The 14,802-nt window shown below is 60.6% G+C and overlaps 1 protein-coding gene across 2 annotated transcripts in view; it reads left to right on the top strand.

Moving 5' to 3' along the window:
- Nucleotides 1-14,346, top strand: part of AHRR (aryl hydrocarbon receptor repressor) — an 83,145-nt gene extending 68,799 nt beyond the window's left edge. For both annotated transcript variants that reach the window (XM_079144924.1, XM_079144925.1), the window contains 6 exons: nucleotides 3,526-3,652; nucleotides 6,314-6,450; nucleotides 10,323-10,522; nucleotides 12,128-12,189; nucleotides 12,433-12,574; nucleotides 13,268-14,346. In XM_079144924.1, coding sequence (XP_079001050.1) covers nucleotides 3,526-3,652; nucleotides 6,314-6,450; nucleotides 10,323-10,522; nucleotides 12,128-12,189; nucleotides 12,433-12,574; nucleotides 13,268-14,270 — 1,671 coding nt within the window. In that variant the 3' untranslated portion in view covers nucleotides 14,271-14,346. The remainder of the gene's footprint in view (nucleotides 1-3,525; nucleotides 3,653-6,313; nucleotides 6,451-10,322; nucleotides 10,523-12,127; nucleotides 12,190-12,432; nucleotides 12,575-13,267) is intronic.
- The last annotated feature ends 456 nt before the right edge of the window (nucleotides 14,347-14,802 follow it).

Genomic DNA, 14,802 nt, shown 5'->3' with positions numbered 1-14,802 from the left:
ACAGAGCTCAGGGACACAGACAGGTGAGGACATGGCACAATGACATGATTCTTGCACCCAGCAGAACTCTGGACCACGGGCTCTTTGTTGCATGTTCAGGGTCTGAAATCAAGCCGGCCCCGGGCCTGCCTTTATGTGCTCAGAGGGAACTCAATTCCATGGCCTGCCTCTGGCAACCCACGAGCCCCTCAGCACACCAGGAACTGGCTCCCGGCAGTGTCTCACATGGGACTCAGCTCTGGGGACAGGCAGATGCTGCAGAGTGGCTTTGATTCCAGGCCGGAACCTGATCTTGGGATTGCTGTTTTCTGGAAGCTTTTTTATTTCCCACCAGTGTTAGAAGTGAAAAACAGCTTTGCCTTTATCTTAAAGAAATTGTTCCCAAGGCATTGCCTCTAGTTTATGCAAAACGTTTTATGAAATGCCATAACAGCTTTGTGCTCTCGTGAGCGTCTCACGCAGAACGCTTTGCCAGAGGTCAGTACCCCTTCCTTGCTGTGGCGGCCTGAGTGTGCTGTCCCTCAAGCCTTCCTGGCCAGCATGCCTGTGATGAGCAGGTGGGTTTAGATTCCTGACACTGCTCAGGAAGCTGCCAGCCCCTCGTGGTCACTGTGGCAGCTGTCACCAAGTGAACCATCATAGGCTGCCCAACTCAGTGACCCCTGCAGCTACTACTCTGCAGCCAGGCTCACACTTGCACAAAAAGGTGGAAGTTTCGAACTGTGGGAAGGAGCAAAGTGCCCCAGCTGGGAGCGGGTTTCCCAGTGCTGGCTCAGAGCTGGAGGCCAGCTGCCCTGGACAGCAATGCCCATGTGGCACTACTGAGCAGTGTGTCCTCTCCCCTCTTACCTTTATTCTCTGGACACTGCCTTATGGACCTGCTTGGGAGGCCAGGCAAGACCTGGGCAGTCAGATGTGTCCACTAGTTATGCAAACAGAGCTGTCTGTTTCTCCTAGAAAGTCCCAGTCCACCCTGCCTGTAGACTTGCCTTAGCTGGTTGTGCTGGTCCTCCCAGGTCCACCTGTGCCTGAGTGATAAACCGCAGACCCCCACACACCTTTTCCCTTAACTAAGCTGAGAGAGGCTGGGGAGGCCAAGAGTGTTGGGGACAAGCACCCTCCGGTGGCTCTGCAAAGCTCACGGTCACCCACAAACCTGTGGGCAAGTGGAGTGTTCGTCACGGCCCTCTTACCACCTGCTCTGCATCACGCCTGCCTGCTGCTGGGGTCAGCACCTCACTTCCTCCAGTCAGAGCCAGAGGGAAAACACCATTACAACAGGGTTTGAAAGACCATCTTCCAAGGAACAGCCCACCAACTAGACACAGTACCTCCACTCAGAAGATACGCCATTCAACAGGGTTTGAAAGACCACCTTCCAAGGAACGACCCACCAACTAGACACAGTACCTCCACTCAGAAGATACAAAGCACCAGACCAGTCCAGGTACAACAAGACCATAGTCATGGATTGGGGACTGACCTAGTTATTAAGATGTCAGTTTTCTACAAACCAAGTTATAGAGTTGGTGAAATTTTAACAAAAACTTGACAACTTTCTGGTGGGCATCGACATACTAATTCTAAAATTTCCATGGAAATGCAGAGGTTAAACATCCAGAACATCCACAATTATCCAGAAAAAAAGAGCAGAAGGAAGCAGGAGAGGAGAACTGTTGGGGACTTGCCCTCCCGGGGACACGGCTTCACAGACTACGAGCCACACGGGTCACACCAGGTCCGTCAGACCCACAAGCCGCAGCCTTCTGACAGAGGGCCTGGAATCCTGGTGAGTGTCCACCGCTGCGGTAGCAGGAGGGAAGGGTGCTCTGTGCAGAAGAGGTGCAGAGGGAGCCAGACGGCGGGAGTCAGAGGACTCTCATCTCCTCCCTCACGCACGCCCAGAGTATGGATGCTGACATTCCCAGAAGACAGCAGGGCAGAGTCGGGAAAGCTCTCCTAAGCAAGACCAAGAGCAGGAGTCGGACTGCAGGGCACACAGCCCAGGCACAGGAAGAACAGGCAGCTGGGGTGGTGATCACAAGAAGGGCAGACTGGCAGCACGCACACACGTGTGTACACGCGCCCATGGGCAGCACACGGCAGGCGTGCGTCTGGACACTCACTCTTAATCTTGGTGATGCTTGAGCTGCAGTGAGCAGGAAGCCTGTCCACCACAGTGGTCACGCTGGGGAAGAGAGGGCTCCAGCTGTCACCAAGGGGGTGCGTTCCACACTCTGAAACTGCTCACTTCTGCCTGTCCCCTCACCTGGCCTTTCCTTCACCTGGGCCTGCCCTGGGACCCAGTGGCCACGTGTGACTGTCCTCATGTACTTGGCATCCTTTGTAGAAGCCAGTGCAAAGCAGCCTAGTGTCCACTGCAGAATGGCCCAGCTACAGTGTGGCCCCACCAGCCTGCATGCTGACTGCATTCACAGAGCTCCTGAAGAAGCACAGAGCCCCAGGTGGTGCAGGGAGGCTGCCTGAGGGGCACTTCAGCCAGGACGGGTCTCTGCCTATGGCCCAGGCTCCCTTCCAGAGTCCTGACCAGGACAACACTGACCAAGGACGAGGCACATCTGAGCTGCTCTATGCCCCTTCTCTGCGAAAACCCTGTAGCCTGAGGGCAATTGAATCCAGCTCTCAGTCACGGCTGCAGTCATGCCAGGTACCCTCCCCACCACCCTACAGGTCAGGCCCACAGGTCTTAACCCTGCACTTGCCGAATTCCTGGAAGAGACAGCAGAGCTCAGCCACGCCGGGCGAGCTTACTAGCTGCAGCCTAGAAGGTAACAACTTCCTAAGGTCTCGATTCCCGAGGGGCCGCCCCTCTTTGGGAAGAACCTCTGGTCGTTACAGTGACCAGATTAGAAATGACTGATACCCAGAGGTGGCCTGTTCTGCAAGAGTCCCATCAAACAGAGGCCGCAGGAGGGCAGGGCAGGGCAGGCCGAGTCCCGAGGGCAGGCGGGAACAGGGAAGGGGCCAGGAGACCTGAGGCCTTCACCACCGCGCCTGTCACCTGTGGGTCGCCTCTGTCCATCAGGCCTCTGCTTCCACAAGGCCCTGTGACTTCGAGGGTTGGCCTCGCCCTGGGGCTCAGATTTGTGCTGAGCAGACGGGAAGACAGGATCAGAAAGAGCTGGCGGCACCTGGAGGCATCGCAAGTGTGCAGGTCAAGCCTGGTACCAGGAAGCAGGAGACTACAGGCCACGACACACAGTGATGGGACCAGAGACACAGAGCTGAGCAAGGAACGCGGGACCATAGGCACCCAAGAGGTCCCGTCTCTGAGCCCCCACCTGAAGGTGGGCAGTGGGCATCCTCGCTTGGCCAGGAGATGCAGGCCATGGGGGACATCCTTCCTGGGGATCAAATGCTTCTCTCTGCAGGACTTTCTCTTCATGAACGTGGCTTGCTTCTGACAGGCGGACCCAGGAGTTCCACAGCTCAGCAACTGGAGTGGGGGTCACTGGAGAAAGTACGAATTCGGGGTAAGGCCAAACAGCTGTTTCCACGTTTCAGACGGACGTGATGCACCAGAACATCTACGACTACATCCACGTGGAGGATCGCCAGGACTTCTGCCGGCAGCTGCACTGGGCCATGGACCCCCGGCAGGGGCTCGGCCAGCCCCCACACCCAGACACAGGTGGGTGGGCAGCCCCCACACCCAGACACAGGTGGGTGGGCAGCCCCCACACCCAGACACAGGTGGGTGGGTAGCTCTGGGTGCTGTACACACAGACACAGGTGGGTGGGTAGCTCTGGGTGCTGTAAACACAGACACAGGTGGGTGGGTGGCTCTGGGCCCTGTGCACCCAGACACAGGTGGGTGGGCAGCCCTGGGCACTGTGCACCCAGACACAGGTGGGTGGGCAGCCCTGGGCGCTGTGCACCCAGACACAGGTGGGTGGGCAGCCCTGGGCGCTGTGCACCCAGACACAGGAGGGTGGGCAGCCCTGGGTGCTGTGCACCCAGACACAGGAGGGTGGGCAGCCCTGGGCCCTGTGCACCCAGACACAGGTGGGTGGGTAGCCCTGGGCCCTGTGCACCCAGACACAGGTGGGTGGGCAGCCCTGGGCCCTGTGCACCCAGACACAGGTGGGTGGGCAGCCCTGGGCCCTGTGCACCCAGACACAGGAGGGTGGGCAGCCCTGGGCACTGTACACCCAGACACAGGTGGGTGGGCAGCCCTGGGCGCTGTGCACCCAGACACAGGTGGGTGGGCAGCCCTGGGCCCTGTGCACCCAGACACAGGTGGGTGGGCAGCCCTGGGCCCTGTGCACCCAGACACAGGTGGGTGGGCAGCCCTGGGCCCTGTGCACCCAGACACAGGAGGGTGGGCAGCCCTGGGCGCTGTGCACCCAGACACAGGAGGGTGGGCAGCTCTGGGCCCTGTGTACCCAGACACAGGTGGGTGGGCAGCCCTGGGCGCTGTATACCCAGACACAGGTGGGTGGGTAGCCCTGGGCCCTGTGCACCCAGACACAGGTGGGTGGGCAGCCCTGGGCACTGTGCACCCAGACACAGGTGGGTGGGCAGCCCTGGGCCCTGTGCACCCAGACACAGGAGGGTGGGCAGCCCTGGGCACTGTGCACCCAGACACAGGTGGGTGGGCAGCTCTGAGCCCTGTGTACCCAGACACAGGAGGGTGGGCAGCCCTGGGCGCTGTACACCCAGACACAGGAGGGTGGGCAGCCCTGGGCACTGTGCACCCAGACACAGGTGGGTGGGCAGCTCTGAGCCCTGTGTACCCAGACACAGGAGGGTGGGCAGCCCTGGGCCCTGTGCACCCAGACACAGGAGGGTGGGCAGCCCTGGGCACTGTGCACCCAGACACAGGTGGGTGGGCAGCTCTGAGCCCTGTGTACCCAGACACAGGAGGGTGGGCAGCCCTGGGCGCTGTGCACCCAGACACAGGTGGGTGGGCAGCTCTGGGCCCTGTGCACCCAGACACAGGTGGGTGGGCAGCCCTGGGCGCTGTATACTCAGACACAGGTGGGTGGGCAGCTTTGGGCCCTGTGCACCCAGACACAGGTGGGTGGGCAGCCCTGGGCGCTGTATACCCAGACACAGGTGGGTGGGTAGCCCTGGGCCCTGTGCACCCAGACACAGGTGGGTGGGCAGCCCTGGGCCCTGTGCACCCAGACACAGGAGGGTGGGCAGCCCTGGGCACTGTGCACCCAGACACAGGTGGGTGGGCAGCTCTGAGCCCTGTGTACCCAGACACAGGAGGGTGGGCAGCCCTGGGCGCTGTACACCCAGACACAGGAGGGTGGGCAGCCCTGGGCACTGTGCACCCAGACACAGGTGGGTGGGCAGCTCTGAGCCCTGTGTACCCAGACACAGGAGGGTGGGCAGCCCTGGGCCCTGTGCACCCAGACACAGGAGGGTGGGCAGCCCTGGGCACTGTGCACCCAGACACAGGTGGGTGGGCAGCTCTGAGCCCTGTGTACCCAGACACAGGAGGGTGGGCAGCCCTGGGCGCTGTGCACCCAGACACAGGTGGGTGGGCAGCTCTGGGCCCTGTGCACCCAGACACAGGTGGGTGGGCAGCCCTGGGCGCTGTATACTCAGACACAGGTGGGTGGGCAGCTTTGGGCCCTGTGCACCCAGACACAGGTGGGTGGGCAGCCCTGGGCGCCTGACACCAGGCCCTCGTTCTTAGAGTGCAGCACCACAAGCTGGGGTCCAAGCACGTGGTCCTGGGACACTTGGGCACAGACCGTAGGCACCCTGCCAGGTGGGAGACCCGGTTCTCGCCACCTCTTGGAGCTGCGCAGCCCAGCTCTTCACAAACCTGCTCAGGCTCCTCTCTGCCCAGAAGTTTCTTGTCCCAGTTTACAAGGTCTGAAGAAGCCCCCAGAAGTGTTGGCTCTCGAGGGCTGGTGCCCCGTGTGCAGAGCTCCCCTGTGTCCTGGCCTCCAGCTTACCACTGGGCACAGGTGATGGTGGGCTGGAGGGACAGGGCAACGGCTCTGAGGGTGCGGCACCCCCGGGGCTCCCGTTCCCTGTGTCTCACACACAGGCTTGACATGATTCCTGGAAAGGTTTGCGGCCCATCCTCCTGCAGCAGCGCGGTTCCACCCACAGGGCTGGATGAGAGCCAAACCCAGGTGTCTACAAGCAGTGAGGTCTTACAGATAGGGCGAAGGCAGGGGACCCGAGGGTGGACCCTCGGCACAGCCGTCTCTGCAGGACTGCGGGGAGGGAGGGGCTCACCGTCACCCCCAAGCAGAAGCACACGCAGTGTGTGGCCGTCCTGGGGACGTGTGGCTGTCTCTTGGCCACTCCCTGGACTGTCCCGCAGGAGATGACCGCGTGCTGAGAAGTCTGCTCAGGGCACAGGAAGGAGGCGCCGGCTGGCCTACCGAGTACTCGGCCTTCCTGACGCGATGCTTCGTCTGCCGTGTGCGCTGCCTGCTGGACAGCACCTCTGGCTTTCTGGTGAGTGGGCGGGGCCTGGGCGGGGCCTGACCCGCAGCGCCGGGCCTCTGACATCTGGGTCCCACTGGCCAGAGAGGGTGAGCCCTGGTCGGGGCTTCCGAGGCCCAGCATGCCCCACACACCCCAAAACAGCACAGGGCCTTGGCACCGCCAGGTACAGGAGGGTGGCCGAGGAAGGTGGGACCCACGGGGACACAGGTGAGGCACTTGGAAATGGAGAGTAGCTTTGTGTGCGAGGGGAATCATGCCTCTGGGTACCATTCCCTCTAAAGCCTTCCTGACATACCCCAGCCTTCGGGTGTCTGCCAGGACCCAGGCACAGGAAGCCATCCTGCAAAGTCCTGCCCGGCCTCTGGCTGCCCAGCCTTCCCTCACAGACTCGCTCTCAGGGTTCCACGCCTGGAACCTTCCAGCACCTCCTTGGAAGGGAAGCACCGTCCTCCTGGGACCTAGCCCAGCAAGGGCCCCCACCCATGCCCACCTCACAGGCCCACTGTGTTGGCCTCTGCAGAGCCTGCCCCTGGGTCCCTGCACCCCCTAACTCCCCTGGCTCACAGTGTCCTCAGAGTCCGAGGGCCCTGTCCTCCTCCCAGGTGGCCTCCAGTCAGCACCCTGAGGCCTCTGACCCAAGCCTTGGCTGGAACGGAACCCTGGGCTTAACGTCCAGGCCTGTTCCAGGACCCAGCCCGTGAACTCCTGTGGCCACTGTACCTCAGACTCATCTAACAGGACCCAGGGTAGGGGTCCCGCCTCCCTGGACTGGGGGCTCTGGGGGTCCCAGCTCCCCGTTCCCCACCTGGACACTGGGCTTGGGGGTCTGCCCACCCTGACTCTGAGCTCTGGGGGTCCCATCTCCCCACCTGGACTGTGGGCTCTGGGGGTTCCCATCTCTGGGAACTGTAGGCAGAGAGTCTGGTTCCATTAACCTGTATGTTCACTCACCTGAACCCTTGAGTCACTCAGCACCAGCACTCACCTCCTGAACTCTTGAGTCACTCGGCACCATCACCCACCTCCTGAACCTTGAGTCACTCGGCACCATCACTCAGCTCCTAAACCCTTGAGTCACTAAGCACCATGACCCACCTCCTGAACCTTGAGTCACTAAGCACCATCACTCAGCTCCTGAACCCTTGAGTCACTAAGCACCAGCACCCACCTCCTGAACCCTTGAGTCACTCGGCACCATCGCTCTCCTCCTGAACCCTTGAGTCACTAAGCACCAGAACCCACCTCCTGAACCCTTGAGTCACTAAGCACCAGCACCTACCTCCTGAACCCTTGAGTCACTCGGCACCAGCACTCACCTCCTGAACCCTTGAGTCACTAAGCACCAGCACCCACCTCCTGAACCCTTGAGTCACTAAGCACCATCACCCACCTCCTGAACCTTGAGTCACTAAGCACCATCACCCACCTCCTGAACCTTGAGTCACTAAGCACCATCACTCAGCTCCTGAACCCTTGAGTCACTAAGCACCAGCACCCACCTCCTGAACCCTTGAGTCACTCGGCACCATCGCTCTCCTCCTGAACCCTTGAGTCACCAAGCACCAGCACCCACCTCCTGAACCCTTGAGTCACTCGGCACCAGCACTCACCTCCTGAACCCTTGAGTCACTAAGCACCAGCACCCACCTCCTGAACCCTTGAGTCACTAAGCACCATCACCCACCTCCTGAACCTTGAGTCACTAAGCACCAGCACCCACCTCCTGAACCCTTGAGTCACTCGGCACCAGCACTCACCTCCTGAACCCTTGAGTCACTCGGCACCAGCACTCACCTCCTGAACCCTTGAGTCACTAAGCACCATCACCCACCTCCTGAACCCTCGAGTCACTCGGCACCAGCACCCCCTTCCCACTCCCTCATTGCTTGCTCACCTCTGAACACTGGGTCAGCAGGGCCATCAGACCTGGGGATCGGTGCCGGCCGGCTCTGCCGCCCCAGTGGTCTGCCCCCACACCCAGCATCTCCCGTCAGGGTGCTTGCTGGGTCGCTGGGTCAGCATGTGCGGCTCTGCAGCGTAAGCGACTTAGCCGCCCGCCAGGGTGGTGTTTCCGCTGCGGTTCTGCTCTGTCTGGTCACTGCTCCCCAGGGCTGACCTGCGCCTGTTCCTTGGTCTGAAATGGGTGTCCATCTTCTCAAGCGTGGTTCTGAGTAGTTACACGTTAGGCTCCCTGCACGCTGGGTCTGCCGCCTCAGGCGGCCCCCATCTTCCGCCGCAGCAGTAGGCTGCCTGGAGGGCCTCGTGTTGACGTGGTTCAGTCTAAGCTCGTGGGAATTAAGAGGGTTATTGCTTACTGGCTAATGAGGATTGCCGATTCCTGACTAATTAAAACTCCCGCTCTCCAGATGGCTCGAGCTTAGGGGAGGTGTGGGGGTCTCTCAGTCACATCCCACGTGGGCAAGAAAAGGGTTAACTGCCAGAGGATTACGTTGGCTATAAACCAGTCGATCATCCAAAGACTTGTCTACTCAACAAGCACACAGGAGCCAGTACTCGTTTTAAAGTGAGGGGCGTGACGGGTCTGGCCACACCGGCTCTGGCCTCTAGCAACATGGAGTGGCCCCACTCTCTTATTCATGACACACAGGCAAAGGGGCCACGACTGGGAGGAGCTTCTGCTGTGAGGGACAGCATAGGGTGAGTTAGGGGAGCCATTCTCTCAGAGAAACTAGACGGGGAGCTGTCTGACTCTGCCAGATGAGGCTGGCTTCCCACAGGGAGGGACATTTACCATGTGACAGAGCAGAGACTGAAATACGGTCCAGGAGGAAATGGTGAAGAAACGACAGTGCAGGAGACAAGTCAGAGAAATCTGTTCAGCTCTAAAGTTTGCAGTGGTATCTGCAGACATGAGGATCTGACTGCACTTCAGCTCGGAGGCCCGTCTCTCCACACACAGAGAAGGGCACAGGCCTGTCCGAGGACTGACTGAGACAGGCAGCACCTCGCAGGCTCTTCCCACTTTGGCCTGCAGCTGCTGGTGCTGTCCACAGGACTGACGATTAGGACTGCAGGGATTTCAAGATCAGATGGACATTAGGTCAGTAGCCTGAAATCAGCCATGGTGGGAATATTTACATCAAAGAAATTGGAAAATGGTACAAACCTGGTATTTTTCCCGCAGAGCTACAAATGTTTGTTCATTGATTTCTAATCTATGAATATATTGTTGAATGAATGGATGAGTAGGTAGGAGAGGGCATGGGTGGGTGGATGAGTGGATGAAGGAGGAAGGGAAGGATGGAGTGTGGGATGGAGGAGGGAAAGAGGAGAGGAAGAAAGGAAGGCCTGACCTGCAGGCCTGGGCCTCTGGTGGCCTCCTTGCTCTGAAAGCACTTGGGACCAACTCAGCAATACAGCAGCCTTCCTTCAGCGAGGGCTTTTCCCTTTCATCCCACGTTTCCAAGTGCTGCTGGCTTCTTAACCCGGGGCACACGTTCTAGACTGATGCAGTCAAGACGTCCCTGAGTCTCGTGTTAGGAATGAAGGAACACCGATTTAGAAAGGGCGCCTCTAAACTGAAATAACCCTCAGAGAACTGCCCGCAAATCGCCATGGGACAGCTGGCTGGTGGCTTGCGCTCTCATTGGGCAGCCAGCAAATGCTCGGTTGGCCTGTGTGGTCGGCACACCACACACACACCCCTGAGCGCTCACGCGAGAGTGCCCTCAGCCCGGCAAGGCTAGCGGCCACAGACACGCCGGCCGGTCTGCAGGAGGAGACCTCCAGGAGCATGGGCGTCCGAGCCTCTGGAGCAGTCTCCTGCACCTGCTCACAGACCACGCTCTGTTCACCTGCGTCACTCAGCGCGGGTCCTTCCGTGCCGTGAACGTGCCTTTCTTTCTGCTTTTACGCTCCAGACGATGCAGTTTCAAGGGAAACTAAAATTCCTGTTGGGACAGAAGAAGAAGGCACCCTCGGGGAGCCTCCTGCCACCCCGGCTCTCCCTGTTCTGCACGGCGGTGCCAGTCCTTCTGCCTGCCTCGGCGGAGGTGAAAATGAAAGGGGCGTTTCTGAGGGCCAAGCACCGGGTGGACAGCGCAGCCACAGTGGACCCCAGGTGAGCAGGGATCGTCACGCACGAAGCTCCTGCACACGCAGCATGCCCAGCATCTTTGTTCATTTCTGTCAAGTAGTTGGTGAGAAGTTTGGACATTCCAAACCTCGGGCCCTATGTAGGCAACAACTGTTGGGAAAAACTGCTTCAAACTCACAAGTGCAGATGGCAGCTTCAAATCCTGCTGCCCTGACTGACCCAAGCTGTCCTGTCCTGCCACAGGGCCACTCCACACAAGTGCCCCACCGCCACCTGCCACTCGGGCTTCCCTCTGCTTGCATGTCTCACGTCAGCGACCCGTCCAGGGTCAGTGGCTCTGCTGCTGCAGGGCCCTGGTCCGTCTGGCCTGGTCCTATCTGGATTCTCAGCTTTTCAGAAGTGGAAGACACCAGGGCTGGGTTTTCTAGGTGACTCGTGTCTGCTGCTTCTTACAATGGGGCCCACCTGTGTTTCTGGGAGTGACTTAAGCTGCTCATGAGAGCAGGTTTCCCACCCTCTGGGCAGACTCCTCTGGGGGAGATGGCGGGGGCAGATGTCTGACTTCACTTTCCCCACTGAGTGCAGAGATACCTTCTCAGAACCCCCTGCTTTCCCAGCCCCTCCCCTGCCCTCAGTGAGCGCGGCCCCAGGGGGAGACCCCTGAGCTCGCCCAGCTCCAGGGCCATGGTGCACTGACCCGGCCAGCCTGGTCCGGAGGAAATGGGGCCAGAGGTGGGACTGTCCAGCACAGCCCAGTAGCCACCCCAGATGTAGCCAGAGTCATCTGGCCGTCCCTATGCAGGCACTGTCCTGCTGCTGGTGGAGCCTCAGGGTGCTCAGGGAGCAAGGGGCCTGGCTCCTCCTGGAGGCCCTGTCCTTGCTAAGGGCAGCTGTGCCTGTGGGCAGCTCTCCTGGACCTCCTTGGGGACGTCTGGCCCCCTCTCTCCTGGTGGGATGGACCTCATAGCACTGGGCTGGCCCCTTCTGCAGATCCTTGGATGAAGGCCAGAGACCCTGCCTCACCACCAGGTAACCTCCTCTATGCCTGGGCTGGGGACTCTGCCCAGCCCCCGGCCTTGTCCCTTCAGCCTGAAGCTGTTCTTGGAGATCATCTGTGGACCTGCGTTTCTGTCCGTGGATCCCCACTTCAAAGGGTGGCAAGTGCTAGCAGGAAGGAGACCTTAGCAGGCCTCTAACTCAGCACACTGACCGGCGGGTGTGAGCCTGCCCAGCTCCCATGAGCCGTGGCTAGGGCCCCACAAATCCTCAGGCCATGGGCTCCGCTCATACCCTGCAAGCAGACTGTTCAGGGAGCTGCCCCAACTCTTCCCTGGCATTGCCACAAATCCTGCCTTGGTGCTTGGAGTCCACTGTTCTCGTTGTGGCCTTCCAAGAAGATTTCTGAGCCCAGAATCAAACTTGTTGCATGTGCATATTCACCTCCCAGAGCACATTCCTTAGCCTGGCTGAAACAGGGATGTGCTCCAGAATTGCCAGGAATCTGTAACTCGGGGAAGGACCTGGCAGACCTGGGAGTGAGCAAGTGGGTGCTCCAGCCCCTCCTTGGTGACAGGGTCACCGAGCGCCCACCCCGTCTGCACACTCAGCCACCCGCTCTTGTCTTCACAGGGCAAAAGCCACCACAGCTCTGTGCAGACCAGACCTTCGCACAAAGCCCGGTTTCCCTTCAGGTACCTCTTGAAGTTCCTTCTGGTGTCTTTCCCTGAGGGGCGAAATACAGCTTGTCCCCTAGAGAGCAGCCCTCCCCTCAGCCCTGTGGACTCATGGAAATGCCACTTGGAGGGCAGCGGGTGGCCCCCCCGGTTCAGTTTCCTGTCACGCGGGTCGCACGTCTCAGGAACTTGGGGGTCATGCCACCCCAGACCAGGCTACTCCTGGACCCCAGTGACAGCCTTTCCCTCTGACCCCCGCAGGAAGCAGCAGTGGTGAGAATTGCGTTCCCCTGTTCAGGTCACAGACAGACACTGGTCACTGGACCCGGGCTCCAGCCAGGGCCCCGTGCCTGTGCCTTAGGGGTGGCCCCAGACTCATCCTGGACCCCACGGGGGCTGCAGGGTAAGTGGCGCAGGCTATCCCACCCTGCCCCTGTCCCCTAAGGCCAATGGGAGGGGTGCAGAGAGGGGCTGATGGTGGCCAGGCCTTGCCATCGATGCTGTCCACACAGCCTCCCAGCCTGGAGGGCGTCCAGACCCAGAGACAGTGGGGAGGCGTGGGCTTTGCTTGGAGATTCTTGTCCCCCACCACACCATCTGGCTGCCCTGTTCCTGCCACTCGGCCCTGACCAGTCATCTCCCTTCCCAGACTGACCACTGCATGTCACTCTTGGGTCAGTCTCCCGTCATGCAGGTGTGGTCCTGATGCCACATGGTCCCCTGTCACACCTGGTCTGGCCGCAGAAGCTGCTTTTCAGTTTGACAGCCCTCCCACAGTGGTAGAACTGAGCCAGCTGCTATTGGACACTGGCATATGCGCCAGAGAAATGGCTCCTGTGGCGGGGTGGGCAGTGGGCCGAGCCCACCTGGGCTTCAGGGCCATGGGAGCTGAGGGGCAGGACAGGAGGGGGCACAGGCCTGCAGGCTGCTGGGTGGTCGTCAGGGACCATGTGGCCTGGGCCTGGCCTGCAGCTGCCCCTGCAGACTTAGCCAGGGCTTACCCGTGCAGATTTACCTCAGCACCCTCCGGGAGAGGTCAGGCCCCAGGCAAGGCCCTTCACCCTGCCGCCCTGCCCACGCTGTCTTTGCTCTGCAGGGATGGGGAAGAAGCAGAGCGGGAGAGGGTGCTGAGCGGCTGTGCTTCAGGGAGGGGCCGGAGGGAAACGCAGGCATACAGCTGCTGCTCCGAGATGCCAGCACCCTCGAGGCACCCCAGCTGGATGACAGAGAAGCATGGTCAGGCTGGCAGTGCCAAGCTGAAGCTGCAGCCCAGCAGGAGCGAGATGCTGTCCATGCGTGGCATGTCCGATGGCTCCTGCGTCCCCTGCCCAGACACCCAGAGCATGCTCAGTGCCAGCAGCACAACTACCTTCAGAAGTTCACCCCTCTCGCGCCTGCCAGGCCCTGCACCCAGTGCCTTCTGCAGCCGGCCGAGCAGACTCCTGCGGGACCTCCAGCAGGGACAGGGACATCCTCCCTGCCACATCCCTCAGGGTGGCCTAGAGAACAGGCTCCCTGTGCCCGGAGCACAGTGCTTTCCAGCTGTGGGCTACTCCACAGAGGATGCCAAGTTGCCTGGCCTGCTGGTACCCCCGGGGGCCCCATGCAATCCAGCGCTGTTGCTGGAAGTGCCAATCAAAATGGAAAATGACTCTGGGTCTGAGGACACAGTGGACATCTGCACTCCCAGCCAGGTGTGGCTGGGAGCCAGCAACACAGCCAAGAGACAGCTGGTCACTTTTCCTACCAGGATGCACCTAAAGACAGAGCTGGACTGCAGGCACCAGGTCCACACCCCACGCCTTGCGTGTGGCGTGATGGGGGCTCACCCCAACAGCCAGGCCACCTCTGGACCCAGCAGGGAACTGGTCCCCTTCTTCCCTGCACACTGTGCCTGCCTGGAGCCAGAGCCCCCCGTCCACCTCTGCACACCCGGCTGCCCGGAGGGCCAGCACCTGGCTCTGGGCTGTGACTGCAGGGCTCCCAGGGCCTCCCCTGTTGTCAAGCGCGAGCCCCTGGACTCAGCCCTGTGGGCTGCTTCTGGCCAGGGAGCCATGCCCAGGATGTTCCCCAAAAGCACCTCGGCCTTCCAGCCCTAGCTATGGCTCTCCTGCAGGCCACGTCCATCCACACTCAGTCTGCCTTGGCCACCTCCCCCAGGTGGTGGGTGTGACCACAGCCTGTCCAAGCAGTGCCCTTGATGGTGCTGCTCCAGGCCCTGCAGACCACGGTGGTGCCTGTGCTGGGGCACTCAGGTCCCTGTGGTATCACAGGTGACCACACGCAACCTTGAGTCTCAAAGAGGGCAGTGTTTCTCTTTGAGAAATTAAAATGTTTAAGGGAATGGCCGATACCCTTGCCCCCAAGGCCACCATCAGAAGCTTCCAGTGACATCTCCTGGCCTCCTGAGCCCCCCCCCCCCGCCACCTGCCAGTGTGGAGTGAGGGCTGGAAGGACATCTGAGGCACACAGATGACATGTGAAACTGGCCTCGTGGGGGAGGTGGCTACATCCACCCCTGGGCAGGATCTGGAGGCCAGGGCACCAGGTCTCTCACCTTGGTGTGTGGCAGGTACTCTGCAGTTCCAAGTCAGGGCTTGAGGCCACGCTTGGCATGGAGGTGGATGGGTT

Source organism: Sciurus vulgaris (assembly GCF_902686455.1).
Source record: "Sciurus vulgaris genome assembly, chromosome: 6".
NCBI lineage: Eukaryota > Metazoa > Chordata > Mammalia > Rodentia > Sciuridae > Sciurus > Sciurus vulgaris.
This window is presented reverse-complemented; position numbering and strand designations above follow the sequence as displayed.